This window comes from Hylaeus anthracinus, unplaced genomic scaffold, assembly GCF_026225885.1.
Source record: "Hylaeus anthracinus isolate JK02 unplaced genomic scaffold, UHH_iyHylAnth1.0_haploid 11989, whole genome shotgun sequence".
In the NCBI taxonomy this organism is placed as follows: Eukaryota; Metazoa; Arthropoda; class Insecta; order Hymenoptera; family Colletidae; genus Hylaeus; species Hylaeus anthracinus.
Genome location: NW_026534337.1, coordinates 14,683,634 through 14,706,591, shown reverse-complemented (window position 1 = coordinate 14,706,591; position 22,958 = coordinate 14,683,634). Strand labels below are relative to the sequence as shown.

Below are 22,958 nucleotides of genomic sequence, written 5' to 3'. Positions count from 1 at the left end.
CTCCGGTAATAACGTTCCTAGAACGCGAAACGTTAAATTTTTTTTTACAGCGCTCGTTGCATCAAGCGGTCTTGTCACTTTAGCTCTTCGAAAAGTGGGTCATCTTTGAGAATTTTTTGTTGGACGAAGTGTAAATAGAGCCTTCCACAAATTTCACGGGTTTTTGTTCATTACCGAAGAAACTTTCAGAAAATTTATAATTAGAACATAGTATAGTGGAGTCTATATGCATCGGAGCACATCGCGATAGGAGAAACGTGTTTTCACCGTGTGCACTCTCACACCTCGCAAAATACCTTGAAATTATATCTAACAAAAAATTTCAGTTTTATCATAATTTCATATTTCCTATTGTTCGACACGGTTACATCACCCAGCACATAGATTACACGTTTGTTTCGACTTTAAAATAACCTGTAAACATTTCCATCAATTCTTATCGACGCGATAACGCAATCGGGAATAAACGGTAATCTATTATATATAACAATGCCCCACGTACCTAAATCAGGTTGCCCGTAATCGGCGAGCATCGCGATGACCATTCTGAGTACTCACGATCCAGCCTCGACGAACTGTTTCACACCAAAACATTGTTGAAAATTGAGTAGAACAAAACATGTCGATCAAAGCAGCTGGCTTGGACGTCACGAGGGAAGAGGAAACGAAATTTACGGACTCGCTCGAGAGAGACCGGTCGGCCAAAAAAGGTAACCGGGACAAATTGAATATGAAAGTTAGACGCTTCCAATATGCACGGTGAATCATCTGCTTAGAATAACGTGTAGGCACACATTGTCATTCGATCTCCTCGCACGAATCCCGAACAGTGAACTATGGTTTTCTGGTACGTAATGAACCAGCCAGAGATGAGCAAAATCCTTATTTAAATCGTGATCTTGAATAACGAACAAAATCACGAACAGAATCAGCAAATAGAAACATAAAGAACTATCGAAATCGATTAACCGCTCTGGATTTACAAACACTGTATCAATCGATGGCGAGGAACTATATCACACTGTTATTATTTCAACCATACGTTGCCCTATTCGAATCAAATTTTGCCCATTTCTGCAACCGTCAAACTATTCGACGCAAAGCCCACTACTACACGACGACACACGACGATACTTTTTTCGAGTCGAAATTAAAGACGGCGGTCTCCTCTTCCCTCGAATGCCGAGGAACACAACGCAAAAACCGTATTGAACGCGCGGCGTACCAAACGACTTTCTCGTGTTGTCTCGCGTGTCTCGAGAATGCGGGAGCCGGAATTCCGTCGACTCGCGTCCTTGACTTTCGCGTGGAAGACGCGTAACTGGCCGGTCCCGCTCGTCCAGGATCGCGATGAACGAGATTCGTTCTACGACTGCGTGTAGCCGAGTGCGGCCTCAGCGATGAATCAACCCCCTTTCGCTCTTCGAGTCGATGCACCGTGCGCGAGCTCCCCTCTACCCATGGTTTCTCCCTTTACCTTCGCGATCCTTTCTCCGCCCTCGCGAACGGACCAACGCAGCCGTCGCGACGCACGTCGGTTCGTCTAAGCGGCCCTAGAGGCTTACACTGTCTAACCTCGTTCGACCGGAATTTTATTTTCAGAAATTACTCTTTCAGCTGAGATTCCTCGTGCACGGGGTGACTCAGACGTGCATGCCACCACTGGGAGGGGTTGGATCCATCCATCGCCACGTTTACTACCGTGAATCACATGCGCGAGGTGCCGATTGATCAACGTTACGTACTTATTACGAGGGCTGCAACAAGACGAAGAAGGCCACTAACCCTAAGCGATTTACTACGAAAACGTTATCTATATATATATTTTTATTTTTCGAAACTTTTATACGAATTTGCAGGTCACCTTGTACAGTTTCCCACTCTCTCGTTGCTACGTCGTGCGACTCAGCAGACATAATTGAATTTTTACGGCGAACGGAACGCCTGTTCGATTTTTTCAACCCCGTACGTCGAGACTGCGGACGTCTCGGGCGGGTAAATCGAGCGTGAAAACTTTTAAGCAGCCGTATTTTTTATCCGACAAGACGAGCCTCGACGAGACCTGACCGGATCGAATGAACCCGTTCGAAGCAAGGATGAAACCACTCGAATATTTTACACAAACTTCTACGTACGAAAAAGTTTCTCTCGATTTCTTCCTCTGGACGTATACCATCGTCGTTATTAAGTATCTCGAACAATCCTAACACAGTGAAATTCGACGAGTAGTCCCAGCCCTGATTCGAAGACGTCGGAGAAAGTCGGAGATAAATTAGGACGTCGAGAGCAACGATTTTGCGCGGGGAATTTGTGTCTAGTTAGCGAGCATCGAACCTGAAGAGGGCACCGAAGGGAGCACCGGGAGGTACGAAGGTTGCGTTCCGTCCACGATGGGAAAAACTCCTCTTTTTTTCAACCATGGCCTGGGACGTCTTGTGACGACACTGTACAGGCATCGTGCCAACAACTTAGTCGAGCAATGCGTCAAGAACGCGTGCAGGAAGCGCGTAAAAGTTGACGAATCTCGTTGCTATTTCTGAGACACGCGACACCTGGACGAATTCGCGACATCGCCAGCCAGGAAATTACTTCGTTAACTCGAATGAAATACGCAATTGGGACGATCAGCTCCGATCAGTCGTAACCGAACAAGTTGGAAACTAATTCTAAATAAGTTTAAGCACGATACAAACGACTTCATCTACCCCGTCGTGCCGACTATAATTATCGCGTGTCTCGGATACGTAGACCGGCTCGTTCGATTCATCAACTCTTATTCAGCTTTCCCTAAATACATCTTGCGTAATGCTTAGCGTCATCGACGCGTGACGCTCGAAATAGTAAACCCAACGAAATTGTCGAAATTCTGGAGAAAGTGGATTCTCGACGCTTCACCCTTTAGGGAGGACCAGACGACTTTCACGGGGCCCAAGGCGAAACGATTTCGTTCCTAGGAAGAAATCGGATGTGTGGACCGATGGCATAGAAACCGTCGCGGAACCACGGCGTTTAATGTCGGCGACGTGTGAAAACGTGGCCATAAGTTTCGCGAAAGATGGACTGCGCTGGACTTTCCTCCAGCGATTTCTAGCGAGCACAGATCGCGAGAGATCTCATCAACTGCATACCGCATGATCCACGTGCGTTACCGTGGAAGGAAAGTTCCGGTTAGTCACGTACCCGGTGTGACGCATGCGCCAATTTAAGCCCTAATAAATCGTGCGAACGGACACGCGGCCTCGCTTCGCTCCTAACCAGAGCCTAGCGGTTCTTTTCAGCTTTCCGACGAAACGCGCCGCGATCGCGCTACCGTCGTTGATAATTATCTTATCTGACGAGACACTTCAAGGGACTGGATGATATTTACGAGAAACGGAACGTTGAACGTATCGCGCGAGGACGCGAAACTTTCGTGGCACCGATACGCGATGATGATTCGCGATTTCGCGATACCATTTGAGCGTAGCGGTTACGTAAACGACGCCACATCGCGACTGAATTGTTCGAATAATTTTATACATTTTTTCATCGTTTTATATTTCTGTTCAACCTTTCCGCTGGTACTTCAAGTATTCTACAAATCGCGTGTATGCCAGGCGTTTCGCTAATTGGAGTCGACGAATGTGTTAATGAAACGCGCTCTCGAAGAAAAAGCATATTATAAAATATTTTTATAAAATGATAAGGGTAGTGAACGCAGCTGGATTTCTCATTTTCCCTTTTTTTTTTTACGTAGACCCCGATGTTGGTAGAGGAAGCATTTGTTTGAGTGTTATCTCAAGGTCGTGCAGATTCTAATATTCTGCTATTCCGACGGAACGAGCATTACGTAACCTCATGTTTACGGTAGTACTTATCCTTTCAGCCTCTTGGAAATTCACAAGTCTTAACTAAAGTTGTTTTATTCCGCGTTTGTGTTATCATACATATTGTTGCTCCAAAACTTGGAGTATGCTCCGACTGCAGTAAATATTTAAATACATGTGCTTATTTCACTGAAGATTGTAAACACTAATGGAGATATGAATATTCATGTCATGAAACCTGATCGTTTTTTGCTACTTATTCGGGCAACGGAGATAATAATCCGAACGAAAATTCAAGCCAAAGAAACCACGTGGATATCCTTGGCTTTGTTTTTTTTTTTTTTTTTGAAGACAGGTCACGCATAAAGATTATTCTCAATAGCAATTTAGTCGTATTCAATGAAAAAATTAACATCGATTTATCGTCCATTACAGGCGGGCTGATCGATAGAGAAAGAAAAAGACGTCGGAAGAAAAAAAGGACCCACGATGGAAGTTAAATACTCCATCGTCTGTGTCTACCAACTGGAAAGGTCTTTTCCCCAGCTGGCAACGCGCTGTCTGCAAAAAGAGGCTGTTTACATCCAGGGAACGTAAACACGTCGGGTTTTTTCTATGATCATATCGAAATATTAAATCTCGAGTAGTTTGACGGCATTCCGGCGAGGTTTCGAATCGAATCGACTATTCGGAGTAGACACGCTCGTTCGAAAGGCATCCAAAGAAAAGGCAGGATCTATTCAACGAGCCAAACGCCAATTGGAAACTCGCGACCGAACCGAGAAAGAAGTTAGGAGAGAGTCGAACAAGATGCGCGAGAGAGTATGCAAATGTTGCAGTAGAGATTATTAACTCTGCATATGTAACGGGTAGACGCATCCATAAGTAAAAGGTCGTCTCGCGACGTAAACGCGAGCGTCTGGTAAAACCGAGGAAACGACGAAACGACGCGCAAAGACAAGCGCGACTTACTGCTTCGCCATTGTTGAGATGGACTCCGTACTCGTAATGATCATCGCGATCCCGAGTTTCGCTTTTTTTTTTCTCGCCACGGTGAGGGATCTTCCAGAAACGCCTGGCAAGGCAGGAAACGGCGATGATCGAAAACATGGTCGGTCGATGATTACGTAACGGTGTTAAAATAATTAGTGCGTATTACATGGTGCAGCGTTGCGGCCATAATTAGTGGTCACCTCGCGGAATGAAGCTCTGGTCTCGATCGAGAATGCTCTGAACACGACTAACAATGGTATTTCGATGGAACATTGTACTCCAAGTCGTAAATATTATATATTACGAAAACAATGATAATGTCGTCTAATGCATTTACGATGCCTCTTAACGATTACGTAAGATATATACGTATAAGAATTTACGTTCAGTCTGGAAAAGTGAACTTGGATGGAAAAGTTTCGTACAGCATTTACAAAGTAGACGGAAGGGAACCAGTCGGAAATTACGGTATCGATTCACGTATACTGAACTATGCATGTGGAACTACACCACGTATCCGCGGACTGGCGCTTATCAATAGAACGGGACGATTCGTTAAACGACGGGTTAGAGCTAGAGCCTGCCCGTTGCCGATTCAGTGTCGCGCAAATGCCGGCCAATTTAAAACGTTCTGCACCCTTTTTTGTTTATGACATCGCCGTCGCGAACGAGGAACCAACAAATCACACCGAGGTCAGCATGTCATTTGGCTCATCCTGTTTCGACTCCCAAATACGTCAAAATCGAAGCGAAACTTATGTCGCCTTTCGTAGAAGAACCTTGCCTGCCAACCCTTCTCGTTCCAAAACAATAATGCACCGTTAGTCGACGCGGTTCTATGCCATCGCTAATAAATAAGTGCAACCTACTTAAAATATCCTCGTCATCTGGTGCAACTGCATTCGAGAGCTCGTAGAGCATCCTCGCGAGAGAAATCGCTTGATTTTTTAGACGCCGAAGTGCTTCGGTTCGCATACTTTTCCAACGAATTGGTATTCCTTCGCGACGAAAATTGATGTATCTTTAAAGTATTATAAGTAAACGCGCAGAGGTTTGGATAGCTACCATCGGCAATGTTTGAGAAATAAAAAAAAGAAAAAAAGAAAAAACGATAACAGCGTTATTTGGTGTATCCAGGCACCATTTGCATGGTATCGAAGGAAAATATAATTATGAAACGTTCGGTGCGTTGATCTCGTTATTACGAGCGCTTACACGACGCATATATGGAACTGCAAATAGAGCAGATCGACGAGGAATATCTATCGCGGCTTCGTTTATCGACGCCACGTCGCAAGAGACGTCACGTTTACATTGTAATACACAGTCGTGCGCTGTGCTCGTTACACGCCCGCTGTTCTAACGGGTCTGAAGACATTCATTCAAGCAATAATTTAACCCTTAGACGAACACGCACGTCCATTTCACGTAAATTACGGAACGAGGCATATAACAGGCCTCGGCGAAAAAGACCCGTGCGTCGAGTAATTCTAGCATATATTAACATCGTGTAAGTATCTTTTCTCGAGCTACGATGGCCAAAATTTTATTCGAGTAACGAATGACGAATAAAGTCAACGTACAGCGATTTATTCGAGACGTTTCATCCATCAACGATGTAACGAGCTCGAAAACGTTGTTACGTGTAATAATGAATGCTCAGTGGCTACATGCACGAGTTGCCTTCATTAATATTAATGCGTTCATTAAATAGAGAACGGATTAATGTAGATCACTCGTTAAAAGAAATAATATTATTCACATATAAATATTACGTATATAACACACTGAATATTTAACCGACCCTCAGGCGTGCATTACTTAATTTCGGTTGAAATATGTAAGGCACAGAATAAAGCGATTAAAAGGAGTATTACCTAAAATGGTTAGCACTAATTCAATTAAGTCAACGAGTTCTTAACGAAATAACGAGGGCTCGGGTTCCTGCAGATCCTGGGCGGTCGGTTAAGGGCTAATAACTCCACGGTTGTCCCGTGGAAGGATAGGGATTGACCTACAGACTCGCGAGACGTAAATCAGTCGAAATTTGTTATCTCGGTTGCTAATTACAATTTAAAAACGAGAACACTCATGGTATCTTTCGTTGCGCCGGAAATAAAGAATTTACATGGCGGCTAATAACAAGCCTATTAGCAAAATTGAGAGCAGCGTCGAATCATAAACCTGCCGGCCTTATTTTCGCAGTGTGTTGGTGCAGGCTGACCGAGCATCCTACGTCGATGCATAGTCTGAAATGGACGACTATTCTAGGCGCAAACGTTCCAGAAACGCGTTTATGGTCCCTCGGCAACCGACGTCTGAATTCGGATAAAATCGAAGACACGTGCATTCGCGGACGAGCAGAAATGGCCGACTTCCTTCCGTTAAAATTCGTCCGAGCGTGTCTAATGCCAGCTGGCAAGTATGATCGTGAAACGCACACTAACCGGACACTTTGAATTACTTGGGTACTAAGCAAAAAGAACAAAAAAATGATCGCGCAAGTCTTCTAGGCACTGTACGATCTAAGACACGCGTAACACTCCGTGCATGAGGCTTTAAAATACCACTGTAGAACCCCAGGGATCCAAAGTATCTTCCACTACTCACACTTTGTATCTATATACCAATTTCGCCATCTGTGTGCAGTGTAAACGAAACAAAAGCTCCCGACGACTCCGTTAAAACGGAAAAATGGAAAAATAAGAAGGAACCTGTAGCAGAACAGCTGCGATTTCCAAAACGAGTGATGCACACGTGCGGCACACGTTGCTCTAGGGCTACGCTCATTCGCAGCGCGCACGAATAAACTACTAACCGAGGAATATTGATCCACCGGTCTGCATAAGATCGCTATCGTCGCGATGTTTCTAGAATATCGCCACAACCGGGAACTCCTTGGTTGCTCCCGAATGGATTAAACGAATATCAAAGAAAGAAAGAAAAAAACGTTGAAAAGAATTGGAGCGATAGTCACGCGAGGTCGGGGCGCGCCTCGACTCGCGATTCGCGCCGAAATGAATTGCTAGATACCGCGGAATGCCCTGCGAACCGATGTTTAAAATCACCGCGAGTCATCCACGGGAAAATTTTAATGAAGACGTATGAGGAACTGGTTCGACGTGCAGCGAAAGGTACAAGCACACTGCGTACAGGACGCGTCGCATAATACCGGAGATGCATGTAACGGAGTTAATCGCATTACAGTGGCAGGGACGATCAGAAATCCCGATTGATCGCTCCGCGACGCTGCTCACCGCGGATAATCGTCACTGGTATACATAATTTACCGATAAAACGTCACTGACGTCGTGGTAAAACGGAATCACCATTTTACCAACGGTAACTTTATTTTTAGTTGACTCCATAAACTATAAAGTCACCTCTAGGGGTGGCAAATTGATCTCCAATTAAACAAATTAGTGGGACATGGTTTTATTAAAAAAAATTATGTGTATGCATGTAAAAGTTTGGTATTGTACACTTCTCATCATAATATTAGTGTCATTTACCAAATCAGATTAGATACCAAAATAAAAATGATTAAATGAAAACGATTACAATGGAAAGGGGTAAAATTATTATTCGACCGACGACTCAATGGATGAAATGAACTATCTGAAAATCTTTCTAGTTGGGTCTAGAAAAAAGTTATTTTCCCAACAAGACAATGACCCCAAACATATGGCACGTATCATGGAGTGATCTTTATATAACACTCCACTGTGTTTAGCAACAGACCTTTAATGTCCTGAGACAAATACGATACTGTTGGAGGTCGCTGGACGATTGTTCGAATTGTTTACACACGTAGGACAGAATCACGTGTCACCGAACACGGTAATTTCGGAGCGATACAGAAACAAAATTAACGACGTCGAAACACGTATACGAATAACGTAATTCCGAGGAACAAATTCCACGAGGCGTGCAATAGCAGAAGAACATCCGACGGTGATTGATCGTCATCGATATTTCTCGCACCGGCAACGATCTATCGTGGCACATGTGTATTTATTACTTGACGACCAGAGTTCAACGTTACTCCAATAATTCCTACATGATTATCTAGGTAAAACATTTCTATTCGAGTAATCTATTCTGAGTAATCTACCTATTTGTGTCGAGCATGTGATGTCAGTATGGTTTGAGTAACGTTTACAATATTTTTGTGTAATACGTAATTTCGGAGTACCGCAAAAAAAAAAAAAGAAAAAAAATCACGTGCAACGCACAAACCACACGAAAATCACGTAAGAGCACAACACCTAGACAACAAACACGGGCGTGCAAATGCGAAGAATTGTTTTCTCGTTTACATTGCTAGTAAATATTTATTTGCCTGGCCCGTTTCGGGAAGAAAAGGTTACTGGAATGACGAACATTTGATTCGTGAGTCAGGAATACGAGTTCATCTAGATAAAGCGTTATCATCTAGATAAACAATGTGCCTAACACTGCGATGACGAGTACTTAGTAGCGGACACGTTGAACCTCTCTCGTGTAACATCGCCACGAACCCCGTGGTCGACGACGTTCGAATGCCGCCGATCGGGAATCCGTGGGCAATACAAGCGCGCGCGCGCACTCGTGCACATACGGCGGCAACTAGAGCGTAGGTGTTACACGAATCAGCCGGCAGTGAATTCGCGGTAAGAGATAACGGTAATCTCGAGCAGAGGGATTACTTGAGCGACGGTGCGAATTGCAAGGCCGTCGGCGTATGACCTTAATGAGTAACGAGCATAGCGCTTACGCGGACACACGAGGAGCACGATGTATTCTGTCTGCTGCTCGCACGTACCACACGCACGCTGGCTCGCGAAGGGTGTCGTGCAGCCGAGCGTGTGCACCGTAGCCCTGTCAAAAGGTGGCATGTTTGACACTGCTCGCGACTGACGTCGCGTTGACAGGTGTGTCCCTGTCACCTGGGGTTAGGTTAACCAGCCGCGAGCAACGTGAACGTTGCGAAAGACACGGAAAATGGGCCCGATTCGTTGGTAGAATTGCGACGATTTTCGCGATCGTTCCTCCTAGACACCGTGCGTGCAGATGGCGTGATTTTTATGCCAATTACGGATCACACCGGTTATTCGTCTACACCGACGCTCTCGCCGTGCATCGTACCTCGATTCCACGCAACAATCACGACAAGTAAATCGAACAATCGCAATAAATACCTCGCTTTTCGACGAGCTCCGAAATCTCCTCCTTGTTGTCGGCCATCTTAGCACCAGTCACTGTTCACAATGCACGCTGGGTAAAAACAAACGAGCACCACCACGCCGCCACGATTGGTGGTTCAGCGCCACCTGTACGCCGTATTGGAAGTCAACCAACCGGTGACGTCGTCAGGGTCGTATCGACGTATCGAATAATAAAGGCATCTACAGGGACCATTGAAATTACTCACAAATTAATGGTAATAGCGTGAAATTTTCATTGCAACGATACACGAAATCGACATTTTTTTCGTGCGAATATAGGACTGCTGCTTTGATGAATGCGTGGTATTCATATTGCGCATTAATATATTTTAAGCGTTTATTTCCATATAGAATGTTGGCAGTAGCGTAATCATCAATTCTAGAATCCATGTGCTGATCTGTAAAGATCAAACTCTGTAAAAGAAAAGTTAATTCTTTCCCGAAATATCGTACTACATTAATAAAAAGAAAGTGGTACTTTTAATTTTGCAAAAAATGAATCAGCCGAACTCGTAAAGCGATATGTATTAGATTTAACAAAATTTTTGTTTAAAATACTACAGAACCTATGTCTATAAAATCATCCATAATTTAAAAAAATGATCAAAAATTAACTGTTATTACGTTTGTTATAGAGTCAAAACCCTTCAGATTCAGAAACCTGCCTGCATTGCACATGTCGCACTCCCTTAGTTATCCAACTTCTATGGAGAAAAATTTTTTTTATATTTTTAAAGTGGATGTAATTATACTTGTATATAACAAAACTAGACGATAATAATATACGTGATTCTGTAAGCGAAAGAAAGTAACTATTTACATTTTGTTTGACACACTTTCATTAAGCCGTTACTGTTACGTGTCGTCAGCGCTTCGAATGCTACATATTTCCGTTATATGGGCTCGTGGCGGCAGTCTTAGTTCAGTTTTCCGCAAGATTGGACATAATTTTCAAAGAATTTTTAATATGAGTGATACCGACGTTGTGATTGTGTCAGCAGTGAGGACACCCATAGGTATAAACTTGCATTTAACAATCATAAATTGTTTTAACAATCGAAAATACCTGCATTCGTTCTATATACTTAATAATCCAGTTTAAAGAATATCATGTAAACAGTAAAATTTTCAATTTACGATCAGTCGTGTATCGAGTACATTGACACTGTCATGCATTAAAAGGAAGTTAAAGTAATATATTTTACCTCCATTCCCATTGTAGTCTAACAAAGTAATAATTTGTTGATTTTGCAATAAATCTACCCATAGTCTTCAACATCACATGCTAGACTGTTAATGATACTTTTGCTTATTTAATTAATTTTCATTTAAAAGAAGAACATTCTATTTTTTTATCATAAGTCCGATATACTACTAGAAATATTTTTTTTTTTGAAGTATCACATGAAAATCAACTTGATAGAAGTTTGATAACAATTAAACTTTTGCACTTTATGTCAATTACATTACAATATATTTCATTTTTTGTAGGATCACTTTGTGGATCTTTGTCGTCATTAAAAGCATCAGAGTTAGGTACTATTGTTATTAAAGAGAGCCTTGCAAGAGCTTGTCTTGACCCTACAGATGTTTCTGAAGTTATAGTTGGACAGGTAATTTAAAATCATGACTTAGTACCATGATTGACAGCTTGCTTAGATGATTAAATGTTATCTGGAAATAAATTATATACGATCAGCTTTTTTTGTACATATCATAGAGTAACAATACTTGCACACGACTGTGCAGATAACATTCATGAATAATCTATATTATGTTAACTAGTTTGTACAAGTACTGCTAATCTAAACTTAAGGTAATGTTCATAATACATTATATTGAAGGTATTAACTGCTGGTCAAGGACAAAATCCAGCAAGACAGGCAGCAATAAATGCAGGCATTCCTATAGCTACTCCATCATATGTAATTAATATGCTATGCGGTTCTGGTTTAAAGTAAATATGAAATTCAATACCTGTAGAATATGATATCTTGGAAAACAACATTGAATTTTTAATGTATCTTTATCTATGCACTCCTTATAAATTAAGATTGGTCTATATAGATGTAGAATAATACAATTTTTCCAATCTATTTAATATTTAAACAAACTTAATTTTTTAGAGCAGTTATGAATGGTTACATATCTATAAAAGCTAAGGAATGCCAAATTGTTGTAGCTGTTGGTCAGGAAAGCATGAGTCTTGCACCACATGCCTTACACCTTAGAAATGGTACAAAACTAGGAGACACTAGTTTTACGGATACATTAATATTTGATGGCTTGACAGATGCATTCCATGGAATTCATATGGGTCTAACTGGTACACAAATATTAGTAATTAAAATGCATTTTTTCTTTAATGAATTCTTCAATTATGCTGAAACTGTAATTAAATGCAAATTTATAAACCAATATATATTTATCTGTGTAATATATTTTTTGTAGCTGAAAATATTTCTAAAGACTTTAATATAAGTAGAGAAGAACAAGATGAATTTGCAGCTAAATCTCAGCAAAAAGTAGAAGCTGCAATTAATCAAGGCTATTTTAAGAAAGAAATTATTCCTATAACAGTGCCTACTAAAAAAGATACTATTATTGTGGATAAGGATGAGTTTCCCAAGTTTGGGACAACAATTCAAAATCTTCAAAAATTGAAACCAATATTTTTGAAAGTATGGATAATGCTATTTTTTATAAATAAAAATATTCAATTGTAAAGTGATTATTTGAATGATTATTTAATATTTAGAATAATGGTACAGTGACTGCTGGTAATGCATCTGGAACAAATGATGGAGCAGCAGCAGTAGTTCTTATGTCAGCAAAAACTGCTACTGAAAAAGGACTCTCTCCAATGGCTAAAATTGTGGCAATGGCACAAGCTGGAGTAGAACCACGTATTATGGGCGCGAGTCCCATTCCGACAGTGGAATTAGTCGTTAGTATATGTTACATCCTAGCACAGTATGACAATAAAATAAATGTGAATAAATGTTTCAGTTGAAAAAAGCAGGATGGACCAAAGAAGAAGTAGATTTATATGAATTGAATGAAGCATTTGCAGCACAATCGGTAGCATGTGTGAAGACACTTGGTTTAAATCCTGATAAAGTTAATATAAATGGAGGAGCTATTGCTTTAGGTCATCCAATTGGCGCATCTGGTAATTAAAATATTATTGTAAATATATTAATTTTGTTGCTATATTTATATTTTTCATGCCATAGGTAATAGAGTTTTAGTAACTTTACTTCATTCCTTGGAAAGAACTGGTGGAAAGAAAGGTGTTGCAGCTTTATGTATTGGTGGTGGAATGGGAATTGCAATTGCTGTTGAAAGAAAATAACAAACACTTCAACTAATTAAACTCATTTATACTATGAAAATTAAATTTTGTTGGCAGTTGTGCACATGTAACAGTATGTGGTGCATCAACCACACATGCCTTTCATTATATTTTCTAACTAAGGTAAAAATAATTTTGAATCAAGAATTTGTTGAATTATTAGACATTTATATATTATTGTAACAAAGGTCAATAATTACTGTTATGAAATATATATAAAGGTGTAGTTGTGTATTAATAATATATGTGTAATTAAAATATCTCTCTTAAAATAAATCTGTTTTAATTTTATTGATTTACATATTTATTTTAAACAGTATATTTGACAATTGCACTTACAATTTATATAAAGTATTTGCTGTTACATTAAATTTGTATCGAATTTTATGCAATGTATGTCTATATGAAGTTATTTTTATACATCGAAAATATACATGTAAATAAACGCATTATAAAAAGACGAATAATTTGTTAGTTCATTTTTAATCCCTTTCACTATCGTTGGAAATTTATTTTGCCTTCTTTTTATCTTCCAAAATCTTCTCTACCATCGCACGCCCTTCTTGTTGTCTTTGCTCCGAACGTTTCATTTTAAAAGTTCGTTTATCATCTTTTACTATCTTCTTTTGGTTGTACAAATGTCGTAACTGTTCCTTTATAGCTGGTATAATACGTATCTTAAATTAAGAGTACATTATATAAACATATAAAGTACACATATAATAGCACATCAATAAACAATCTTTATATCTCAAAGAAATTTAAGAGCTTAAAATATTGATATACTGAGCGGTACAGCAGGATAATATCCATCATAATTCTTTCCATCTTTACTAAAACATGGATAAGATTCCCCTAATGGCTGTTGAGTTATTAAATCTATCTCAGGTATGCAAAGTTTTGCATACTTTTTTATAGTAAACCCCCATAACGAATCCACATTAACTTTAGAATCTTTTAAACAGAAATAAGAACCCCAAAATGTTGAATTTAATATTTTTTCATCTGGATGTGATAATCTTTGATGAACCATTCCTTCAGACATTTGTTCCTCTATTACAGCCACTGTATCACATTCTACACGTGCATTTGGTACATAAATATCTTGTACAAGATTATCACCAATATATATACAACGAGGATTACTCTTTTTTGATAGACATCCAAGAAATTTAACAAGTCCTTTCCAATTACCCTGGCTATATATCCCACCCCGTTTCAAATCTTTACTTTCTACCACATCACCCTCTTGATAATTTGTCAGTTCAAGAAATGGACGTTCATCTGTAAAAAAGCCAGGCTTTCTTGCATAACAAATAATAATATCAAATAAAGATTTCCAGTCTTCTCCAAGAGCATAGGTAGCAGTAAAATCAACAAAATCAATATTTGATCCAGTAATAAGGAAAGTAACACGTTGTTTCTTTAGCTCTTGAATCCAAGATATAGTTTCTAAACTGCATTTACGTAAATATTTAACAGGATCTTTTGTTAAGCCATGAAAGAAGCACCCTTTATCTAGTTTAAAATGATCCTTGTTGTACATTTCAATTAATCCATCTAACATATCAGGCCAAACGTTATAGACATCCAAGGGTCCACCTTGTTCTTCATCAAGAGTGTCTATTAATTTTGCAAAAACAAGAGATGATGACATGTCAAAGTAGTCTAACGAACTTCTCATTTTCATAGATACTGGACCATTCCATGTTGACAACATATCATTGCAAAAGGCATCTGTAGCCTCCCATTTTTGATCACAATATATTTCTTTAATTTCTTCCACACTTAATAAACTAGTTCCATGACAAGCTCTGTGAATTATTCCATCTGCACTTATTCTAAGTATATTTCCTCTTTCAAAGTCAAAGAACAATCCTTTTTGCATGAAATCTAAGTCTTTGTCATTCAATGGCCTTGATAAATATTTTGTACTATATCCTTTTTCTGTTATTAGATAATTAGCTAAAGTTTCATACGTCAAATGTACTAAGTTTGTCACATTATAACGTAAGAGTGTATTGTCTAAGTCAAATCCAACACAATCATAATCAAGAAATTTCAAAGTATTTGTATTTGCTTGCATCGATGGGGCAAACGACATTCTTGTACAATAGTGTTTAACACTTACAGAAGATGTTAAAGAATATGTTAAAATTCTTGATATTTCACAAGTTTTAAAGTTCAAAGTAATCTCTTCCTTTAAACAAGATTTTAGAGACTTACTTAGCAAATGCTGAATTCTTATCATATTTGAAAGAATAAAAAACAAATATGAGTACACATCTTATCTGTAGGCAATCAAACTATAGATAACGTTATTTAAACAACGTTAAAATCAAGGTAAAATTTCGCTTCAAATTGTAGTCAATAATGTACAAGCAACCTAGAAATTCGAAAGTACCTAGACAACGTACGAATGACATTGAGATTTCGTTATTCCCTTCGGACACTTGTTTATACACAATAATTGAACCCTTTATACAAAAATAAGCCCGTTCATAATATTATCAAGTTACTTACTTCTGGTGGTATGTGAACGAAGCGAATATTTCTTGCTTGAACAAACAACAGGTCATAATTGTACGAATCCCCCCTAGGATCGGTGAAGACACAGTTTCTCATTACGATATTCATCTGGCTAAAGCAATAAACGTAAACACTAAACTGCACTATACCGGTAACAAGAATAAAAACACTCAAAATCACTTACGCATCTGCGTGCTCTACTGTTCCGTAAACTGACGCTTCATTTCGAAGGTCAACGGTTGTACGTTCATTTTCAACAGCTTTCAACAAAATTGAAAGACTGTTAAACAAGATATATCTCTCTCCTTTCGACTCCAAATCCATGGTATCATACAGGAGATATAGAATGGACTGAACATCCAACAGATGAATGCATCACACGATTTTGAGCCTCTTACCATTCTGATGTAAAATCCAACGTTATCGATTCAGAATGGAATAAGAATTGCAGCAGTACTTTTAGCGTAATAAAAATTACAATCCTATTACTGGTATAAATTAAAACGAACTATCATTCTATTTCATTTATAAATAAATTCAAGTTTCGACTTATATACAAAACACGCGCGTTCCCAGATGGTAATGAATTGAACTGCCATCTAGCATTGAACGGACTAAACTGATCGGTAAACCTATCCAAGTTGCTAACGAAATAGTTACCATCCGCTTCTTTGGCTACAAACTTGGACGTTTTCCCGCCGAGGGCGCTGATCATCGATTTTAAAATTAATTTGATTTGTTCACCGCCAAATGTCTATTCATTTGATTAAAATGAAATTTGAAATACGAGTTTCTTCCTACTCGATAAATAAATATGCACTTAATAATTAGCAAGTTTTACGCAACTTGTCCAAAGAAATTAGGCTTTTCCCTTCGAGCACAGTATTCGAATCATGATCAAATAAAGATTTTTAAGCTACAAGTAAAAGTCTACTTGATAAGGAAATCGAGGAGGATTTTGTTCACCTATTGAAACATTGTTTTCAAGTTCAAAATAATCATCTTCTCGAGCATTCGTCAAACAACTATTTTAGTAATTGAAAAAAAAAAAGATGAACCCTCGAAGGATGCGGAGCTCCCTTAATCCGTCCCCGATTGAAACATCACCAACCGTTCGATACTAGAGTGCATGTATTCTCTTATTAGCAGAGTGCACGATCCACCGTGATCCCAATATTAGTCTACACGTAGTCGTTGCTCACAGCCATTATTACTGGAGGAATTAGGTTACCTCCCAACGGATATACAAAGGGGCCCTACAGATTGGACCGTATCCTACATACCTTCAAAATAATCTGCTGCGAACGTTTCAAATGTGATCTGTATCTCTGATCAATGCATCAGACCGCGGATCGCTGTCGACGAATTAACGCAAAATTTGCATGCCTGCGGGATGACTTTCGAATGTTGGCCAAGGCTACAAAGAAGATGGTCCCTCGTTAAAGTCATCGTTTAACAAGGGAGCCAAACGAGCGTCGCCCACCTTGTTCCATGTAATCGTAACTCATCTTTCAGGCTGGTAATGACGAGCAAATCGCGATGTTGTCTTTTATTCGACGAAACGAGTCTTCCAAGGGGCACGTGCACGCCTGCACCTACGTACAGTTTACACCCACCGCCCTTTCTCTCGGGCGTACTTTAGCTGGGAAGCGGGAACTCGTTAGCGAGCAACAATTTCTCTCCTTTCTACTTGGGTCAATCATATTTCACGAATGATTGTATCGGTTAAAGATCAATGAAATACGTAGTCCATTAAAAAGTTCTTCTCGATCTCGAACGCGCAAAATTAGCTGACATTTAGGATTCGATTTTACATAAATTATCACGTATTTCAATTTCAAATTTTCATGTTACGTTGGAGAACGTTGGAGTATCTCAGCCAAAGGATACGGTTCGCACGTAAAAGTCCCGGTTAGTACGATCCATGGAAAATAGAGTCGCGAGAGCATCAAATATCTTAAATAAATGAAGAACACCTCGACGTCAATGGTTCCAAAGGGGGCCCAGACGCTAAGGGATGAAGCGCTCGGGTTCTCTGATTCGCAGCAATTGCGGCACCGTGGATCCAATAGACGACGTGTCTATTTCTATGAAACGAACTCGCGCGCGATGCACATTTGTCTCCCTTCTGCTTATTCAGTGCCGTGCGACCCGTTGTGCTGAGTGACCTCTTCCTGTAGCCCGTCGTCTCTTTCGCTCCTCTTTGGAGCTGGTCTCCCTTTTCTCCTTCGGTGGTACCCGTCCCGCCCCCCTCGCGGCCTCTAATCAGCTTCCTGGATGGGGCACATTATCTACGTGATGGCAGATCGTAACTACGCGATACCCAGCCAGGTCTCGATCGTACCGTGGTCACTCGACAGTCCATCGCGAGTAAAAGACCCGCCAGGATCCGCGGTTACGGATGCCACTTTGCTCGTCGCACGATTACGCGGTATCGGTGCAGTGGTCCTGCAACTGTGCGTCTGGCATCGCGGATTCAAGTGTGACCTCCTTCTGGAAATCCTTCTCCGCTCGACGAGGGGAACGTCGCAAGTGTCTCCCTAGTTACGCGACCAAATTGTTTGGAAGGTGATCCTTAATCTTCGGGAGGGAGGAGGAAAACTTGCACGATGAATCGGAGTGTCGTAACTCTCCAAAAGCTCCTTCCAAAGGTTCCCTTTTGGGATAGGAGTAACTTCGTTAAGGATCATCTTCCAAATATTAAAAATAAAGAAATTGGTCACAGCGCTAAAATGAGCGGCGTACCCCTCGCCAGTGTCGACTATCAAACGCACTTTATTCTCGATTTGTAAACGCAGATGTCACAGCGGTGAGGACCGCGGGATGATAGAGAACGTGTCCGCCGCGATCTTCCTCGTGCCCAGAGGGAGGCTCTTCGAGAATTCTTAAAACGACTCGTTAGCGGGACCAGCCACGATGTCGTTGATGCGACGCATATCCGGGGCCGTCGCGGTCCTCAGGGGCACCTTGGAGGTCAAGGAAGCTAACACGTGAGATTGGCCAAACTTTTGTTCGCTTTCGAGCAATCTTCCTCTCTTACCTGGTCCGATTTCCAGGTCATGTTCGGACGAGATCGAGAAGATAGCGTCCGAGGACGAGGTCAAAGCGCGTCCCCATATGACGCCGCTCAACAGATTGCAAGCGGTTCGTAGCAAGAGCTTATTTACACCCGAGCGACGACCTTGATCTCCTTTTCGCTAAAGATTCTCCAAAGATTCTCCTCGATCGTATCTTGACTCTGGAATCTAAACGCAGGTGGTAGACTGGATGGGGGAGAATATGCTTCTGATCTTCACGATCGGTGGCGTTCTCGTGGGCCTCATTCTCGGGTTCCTTGGTCGATTGGCCAGTCCCACGCCACAGTCCATAACACTTATCAGTTTTCCCGGAGAACTCCTTATGCGGCTGCTGAAGATGTTCATATTGCCGCTCATCGCTTCTTCGCTCATATCCGGTGACTATGCGACGTTTCCCGTACATCCTCGCATGGTATCGTTCTATTCCGAGTTCTCTCTCTTTCAGGAATGGCACAGTTGGACGCGAAAAATTCCGGACGAATGGGACTCAGAGCTCTGACGTACTACACCGTAACCACCATCCTGGCCGCCGCCGTTGGCATCGTGATGGTGTTGATGATCCACCCAGGTGATCCTAGGATCAAGTCCACGATAACCGCCCCTAAGACGGAGGACACCAAGGTCTCCACGCTGGACGCTATTATGGATATAATTAGGTATAACGCGAGAGCGGGGGAGTAACGCGAACGACGATCGGTAACGACTATCAATTTTAGAAACATGGTGCCGGAAAACTTGGTCCAGGCGTGCTTCCAGCAAGCGCAAACCACTTACGTAAAGAAGAAAGTGGTAACGATAGGGGGCACGAATCAAAGTGATTACGTCCTAGAGCCGACGTTAATGTATAAGGACGGGACGAACGTGATGGGAATGATTATGTTCTGCATCACGTTCGGTCTTGTCGCGGGACAGATAGGCCCGCGTGGAAAAGTGATGGTCGACTTCTTCGTGGTGCTGAACGAAATAATCATGAAACTCGTCAGTATCGTTGTGATGTGGTGAGCAGATCGAGTCGCAACTTAATTTCACGCTTGGTAGTTCCCATCGCTACGTCCATATACATGTGATTAGACGACGAAATGTGGGCTCGAGTCTTAATGTCACGCAGGTACTCTCCGTTCGGAATCATGTGTCTGATAGCTGGCAAGATAATGTCGATCAACAATCTGGCGGCGACCGCTCAGATGCTGGGTCTGTACATGATGACGGTTATCCTGGGTCTCTTGGTGCACGCTGTGATCACGCTACCGCTGATATTTTGGCTGCTTACCCGACAGAACCCAGCCGTGTTCTTCAGGGGTATGATGCAGGCTGTGGTCACAGCCTTGGGAACGGCGTCGAGGTAGCAATCGATCCCGCAAATACTTTTAAACTCGTTTAGATCGCGCGCTATACGCTCCCCGATGGTTTTTCAGTTCAGCAACTTTACCTATAACGTTCCGTTGCCTCGAAGAAAATAATAAAATCGATTCACGAGTGACTCGATTCGTGGTGTCGGTCGGGGCTACGGTCAATATGGACGGAACAGCTCTTTACGAAGCCGTGGCTGCGATTTTTATCGCCCAGATGAACGGAATCTCGTTAGGAATAGACGAAGTGATAACAGTCAGGTTTGTATGCGCTTAGGTTGGCCCAACGATCGGTTCAAGTTCCATCGTTCATCCGTATGCTTTTTGTCTTTGTAGTTTCACGGCTACCTTGGCCAGTATAGGAGCGGCGAGCATCCCCAGCGCTGCTTTAATCACGATGTTAATAGTGCTCACAGCTTTGGGTTTACCCACGAACGATGTTTCCTTGCTCTTCGCCGTGGACTGGATGTTGTGAGTTTCCGTTGCGGTTACTCGTTTCGAATAGATCTTAATTAATATATTTGCTCGTGCTTTCAGAGATCGAATAAGGACCCCGATAAATGTCCTGGGCGATGGATTCGGAGCTGGAATAGTTTATCACCTGAGCAAAGACGAACTCGAGAAGATGGATCAAGAACGGAAACTAGAGAGTCTTGAAAAGGGGACACCTCTCGAGGACATTCCGGAGAATTGCCAGCACGAGAGTGTTGCACCTGCTCCCGAACAAAGTTCCGAAACGAAGATCTGATTCGCGGGAATACCGATCTTCTTTCGTGCGCTTCTTCCAAATTCTCGAACAACAACGTAAAAGAAAATTGTGATCGCGCGCTACATGAAATTCATCAACTTAAATGATAACGTTCTTGGTAAAATCGCGGCGGTAAAGTGCATGTCAACTACAAAACAATATCGGGATGTATCGTTGACCGTCAGTTCAAGATATAGGAATTAAACGAAAGTTAAATGTAATATGTTCTATTTTTGAATTTAAAGATTTCATTTGTTACGAGATCAATGGAGTATCGCTTGTCGATTTATTTAGTTAAACGAGAAAAGTGCTTGAAGCACTTTAAAGATGTGTTCAGTAATTTGTTACACATTAGATCATTTAACTTTAGGGAAAATGTAGGATTTTATAATATTTTGTTTACAATGTTTGTGTACCGCATGTATGTGAACATAAAAATAAATATAGATCGAAGTATAATTGCTTTGAAAATTTATTTGTTTACAACGTGAACGGGGTACAATAATGAACGAGATCGAGCAGGTGGAACGGTGGAATAGATGTATTTTTCAAAGAGATTTTTCAAATCCTATGTACATACATACATAATACATCGCGTAGTGCTTCTTCAACAATATTTTTACTCTGGCTAGTAACTTGCAATTGCATGTGATATCTTCAATTAATTAACGACATACCTATTTAATTAAAAAATATAAATTCTTAAATCTAAATATCCTTTAGATCAGTAGACGTGTACCATGCCATATAAAAATCTGATTTCACATTGAGGAAAATAGATAAGTACAAATATTATTTAGACTAGTATACTTGGCGCGCGCATAACATTTCGCGTTTTGTAATCAAACGCAAATAATTCATATTAAAAGGATACGTCCAAAACAACACATATGTCTGTAGCATCATTCCATTGGTTTCAATTAAGGAAAAAACTTTCATATTTATAAATAACTAATATTTAATAGAAGCATTTTATCATGACTATATAAAGGATACAAAGAGTCCTCCAAAAAATCCACTCGTCAAAAGATTTCGTCTGCTTATAAAATATTTCTTCCATTGGCCCCCAGCTTTTAATAATAACATTGCCTACAAAAACTATTATTTGATGTTGTCCAAGGAAACTAAATTACCATTGACAATTCTTCTTACCCATAATCCAAATACCGCAAAAATGTAGAAACCAAAACCATATAAACCTGTTAACCCTAACAAACCAGCTGTACCACCAGATAAAGCTGCCATTGATATCCTACAATATTCGACTACAGCAGCATTATTTACAACTGCTGCTTCGCTGTATGCAATAATCTCTAAAAAATGTATATAAATTAAATAATCAATCAAATGACATTTTTTCGTTGATTAAAGACCGAGAAATTATATACACATAACTTTAAGCAATAGTGTTTTCAATAAGTGAAAAACTTGTAGAACATTGAACACATTATTTCTCTCGTAAGTTAAAAAGGAAATTTCTACTACTCTGATACAATAAGGTTGTCTACGATTATTTTGAGTTCTATTAAACAAATACATAACCTATAACAAGAACTACTAACAGTATCGGCGGAACTGTCAGAGACAATAGGTGTAACAAACTAATTCATATTTGACTACTCACCTCCTTTTTCCTGTTTTGTTTTAATTTTCCCCAACATTATTGTACTTTTGTCGCTATTAATGCACAATTTGTATAATTTAACCTAGCAAAACATTCGTTGATGATTACGTACTTATATACAGTGACTGTGTTTTATCGGCTGCTCTTGTCAGACTGTACTATTTAATATAGTGTAGTAGCGCCATCGGTGGGAAACTGCTCAAGTTTGTTCTGAAAATAGTTCTCATTGTTTCTGTAAGATGGCAGCAGCGATACATTCAAATTAATTAT

At 40.5% G+C, this 22,958-nt stretch overlaps 6 protein-coding genes across 19 annotated transcripts in view; 2 read left to right on the top strand and 4 right to left on the bottom strand.

Annotated features, from left to right (window-relative positions):
- Nucleotides 1-22,958, bottom strand: part of LOC128887465 (MAP7 domain-containing protein 1) — a 322,710-nt gene that overhangs the window by 154,980 nt on the left and 144,772 nt on the right. For 4 of the 12 annotated variants that reach the window (XM_054143382.1, XM_054143391.1, XM_054143389.1 and 1 more), the window contains exon 2: nt 9,980-10,055. In XM_054143382.1, the coding sequence (XP_053999357.1) occupies nt 9,980-10,025 (46 nt within the window). In that variant the 5' untranslated portion in view covers nt 10,026-10,055. Of the gene's footprint in view, nt 1-502; nt 576-1,225; nt 1,382-9,979; nt 10,056-22,958 lie in introns of those variants that run through there. The other 8 variants (XM_054143392.1, XM_054143390.1, XM_054143377.1 and 5 more) reach the window with 6 other exon arrangements.
- On the top strand, nt 10,874-13,652 carry LOC128887493 (acetyl-CoA acetyltransferase, cytosolic). The gene is made up of 8 exons (XM_054143466.1): nt 10,874-11,022; nt 11,498-11,619; nt 11,851-11,963; nt 12,133-12,332; nt 12,458-12,687; nt 12,765-12,953; nt 13,016-13,178; nt 13,243-13,652. The coding sequence occupies exons 1-8, from the start codon at nt 10,884-10,886 to the stop codon at nt 13,359-13,361; spliced, it is 1,275 nt and encodes a 424-aa protein (XP_053999441.1). The 5' UTR covers nt 10,874-10,883; the 3' UTR covers nt 13,362-13,652.
- LOC128887528 (U7 snRNA-associated Sm-like protein LSm10) lies at nt 13,622-16,326 on the bottom strand. Its single transcript, XM_054143537.1, has 3 exons — nt 16,075-16,326; nt 15,885-16,002; nt 13,622-14,038 (listed from the first exon to the last, which is right to left on the bottom strand). The coding sequence occupies exons 1-3, from the start codon at nt 16,212-16,214 to the stop codon at nt 13,871-13,873; spliced, it is 426 nt and encodes a 141-aa protein (XP_053999512.1). The 5' UTR covers nt 16,215-16,326; the 3' UTR covers nt 13,622-13,870.
- LOC128887488 (5'-nucleotidase domain-containing protein 1) lies at nt 13,895-15,870 on the bottom strand. The gene has a single exon (XM_054143454.1). The coding sequence runs from the start codon at nt 15,610-15,612 to the stop codon at nt 14,131-14,133; it is 1,482 nt and encodes a 493-aa protein (XP_053999429.1). The 5' UTR covers nt 15,613-15,870; the 3' UTR covers nt 13,895-14,130.
- LOC128887484 (excitatory amino acid transporter-like) lies at nt 15,994-21,523 on the top strand. Of its 3 annotated transcripts, none has more exons than XM_054143447.1 (10): nt 15,994-16,016; nt 18,689-18,880; nt 18,947-19,034; nt 19,146-19,344; nt 19,413-19,623; nt 19,684-19,965; nt 20,076-20,309; nt 20,383-20,577; nt 20,653-20,787; nt 20,854-21,523. In XM_054143447.1, the coding sequence occupies exons 2-10, from the start codon at nt 18,807-18,809 to the stop codon at nt 21,062-21,064; spliced, it is 1,629 nt and encodes a 542-aa protein (XP_053999422.1). In that variant the 5' UTR covers nt 15,994-16,016; nt 18,689-18,806; the 3' UTR covers nt 21,065-21,523. The 3 variants fall into 3 exon arrangements, with proteins under 3 accessions (XP_053999422.1, XP_053999420.1, XP_053999421.1); XM_054143445.1 differs by lacking the exon at nt 15,994-16,016 and adding an exon at nt 18,209-18,370; XM_054143446.1 differs by lacking the exon at nt 15,994-16,016 and adding an exon at nt 18,397-18,418.
- LOC128887532 (ER membrane protein complex subunit 6) lies at nt 21,588-22,839 on the bottom strand. Its single transcript, XM_054143541.1, has 5 exons — nt 22,689-22,839; nt 22,217-22,377; nt 22,061-22,153; nt 21,939-21,958; nt 21,588-21,819 (listed from the first exon to the last, which is right to left on the bottom strand). The coding sequence occupies exons 1-5, from the start codon at nt 22,723-22,725 to the stop codon at nt 21,789-21,791; spliced, it is 342 nt and encodes a 113-aa protein (XP_053999516.1). The 5' UTR covers nt 22,726-22,839; the 3' UTR covers nt 21,588-21,788.

Excerpts from the sequence above, each read along its gene's own strand:
- LOC128887493 (XM_054143466.1), top strand. The coding sequence starts at position 10,884 with ATGCTACATATTTCCGTTATATGGGCTCGTGGCGGCAGTCTTAGTTCA. Across the intron at positions 12,333-12,457 it reads AATTCATATGGGTCTAACTG|CTGAAAATATTTCTAAAGAC; the intron begins GTACACAAATAT and ends TATTTTTTGTAG. Across the intron at positions 12,954-13,015 it reads TTCCGACAGTGGAATTAGTC|TTGAAAAAAGCAGGATGGAC; the intron begins GTTAGTATATGT and ends TAAATGTTTCAG.
- LOC128887488 (XM_054143454.1), bottom strand. The coding sequence starts at position 15,612 with ATGATAAGAATTCAGCATTTGCTAAGTAAGTCTCTAAAATCTTGTTTA.
- LOC128887528 (XM_054143537.1), bottom strand. The coding sequence starts at position 16,214 with ATGGATTTGGAGTCGAAAGGAGAGAGATATATCTTGTTTAACAGTCTT. Across the intron at positions 16,003-16,074 it reads ACAGTAGAGCACGCAGATGC|CCAGATGAATATCGTAATGA; the intron begins GTAAGTGATTTT and ends TTATTGCTTTAG. Across the intron at positions 14,039-15,884 it reads TCGTTCACATACCACCAGAA|ATACGTATTATACCAGCTAT; the intron begins GTAAGTAACTTG and ends TCTTAATTTAAG.
- LOC128887484 (XM_054143447.1), top strand. The coding sequence starts at position 18,807 with ATGTCGTTGATGCGACGCATATCCGGGGCCGTCGCGGTCCTCAGGGGC. Across the intron at positions 19,345-19,412 it reads CGCTTCTTCGCTCATATCCG|GAATGGCACAGTTGGACGCG; the intron begins GTGACTATGCGA and ends TCTCTCTTTCAG. Across the intron at positions 20,310-20,382 it reads GCCTTGGGAACGGCGTCGAG|TTCAGCAACTTTACCTATAA; the intron begins GTAGCAATCGAT and ends ATGGTTTTTCAG.
- LOC128887532 (XM_054143541.1), bottom strand. The coding sequence starts at position 22,725 with ATGTTGGGGAAAATTAAAACAAAACAGGAAAAAGGAG. Across the intron at positions 22,378-22,688 it reads AACAAAACAGGAAAAAGGAG|AGATTATTGCATACAGCGAA; the intron begins GTGAGTAGTCAA and ends TACATTTTTTAG. Across the intron at positions 21,959-22,060 it reads GATTTTTTGGAGGACTCTTT|ACATATGTGTTGTTTTGGAC; the intron begins GTATCCTTTATA and ends ATGATGCTACAG.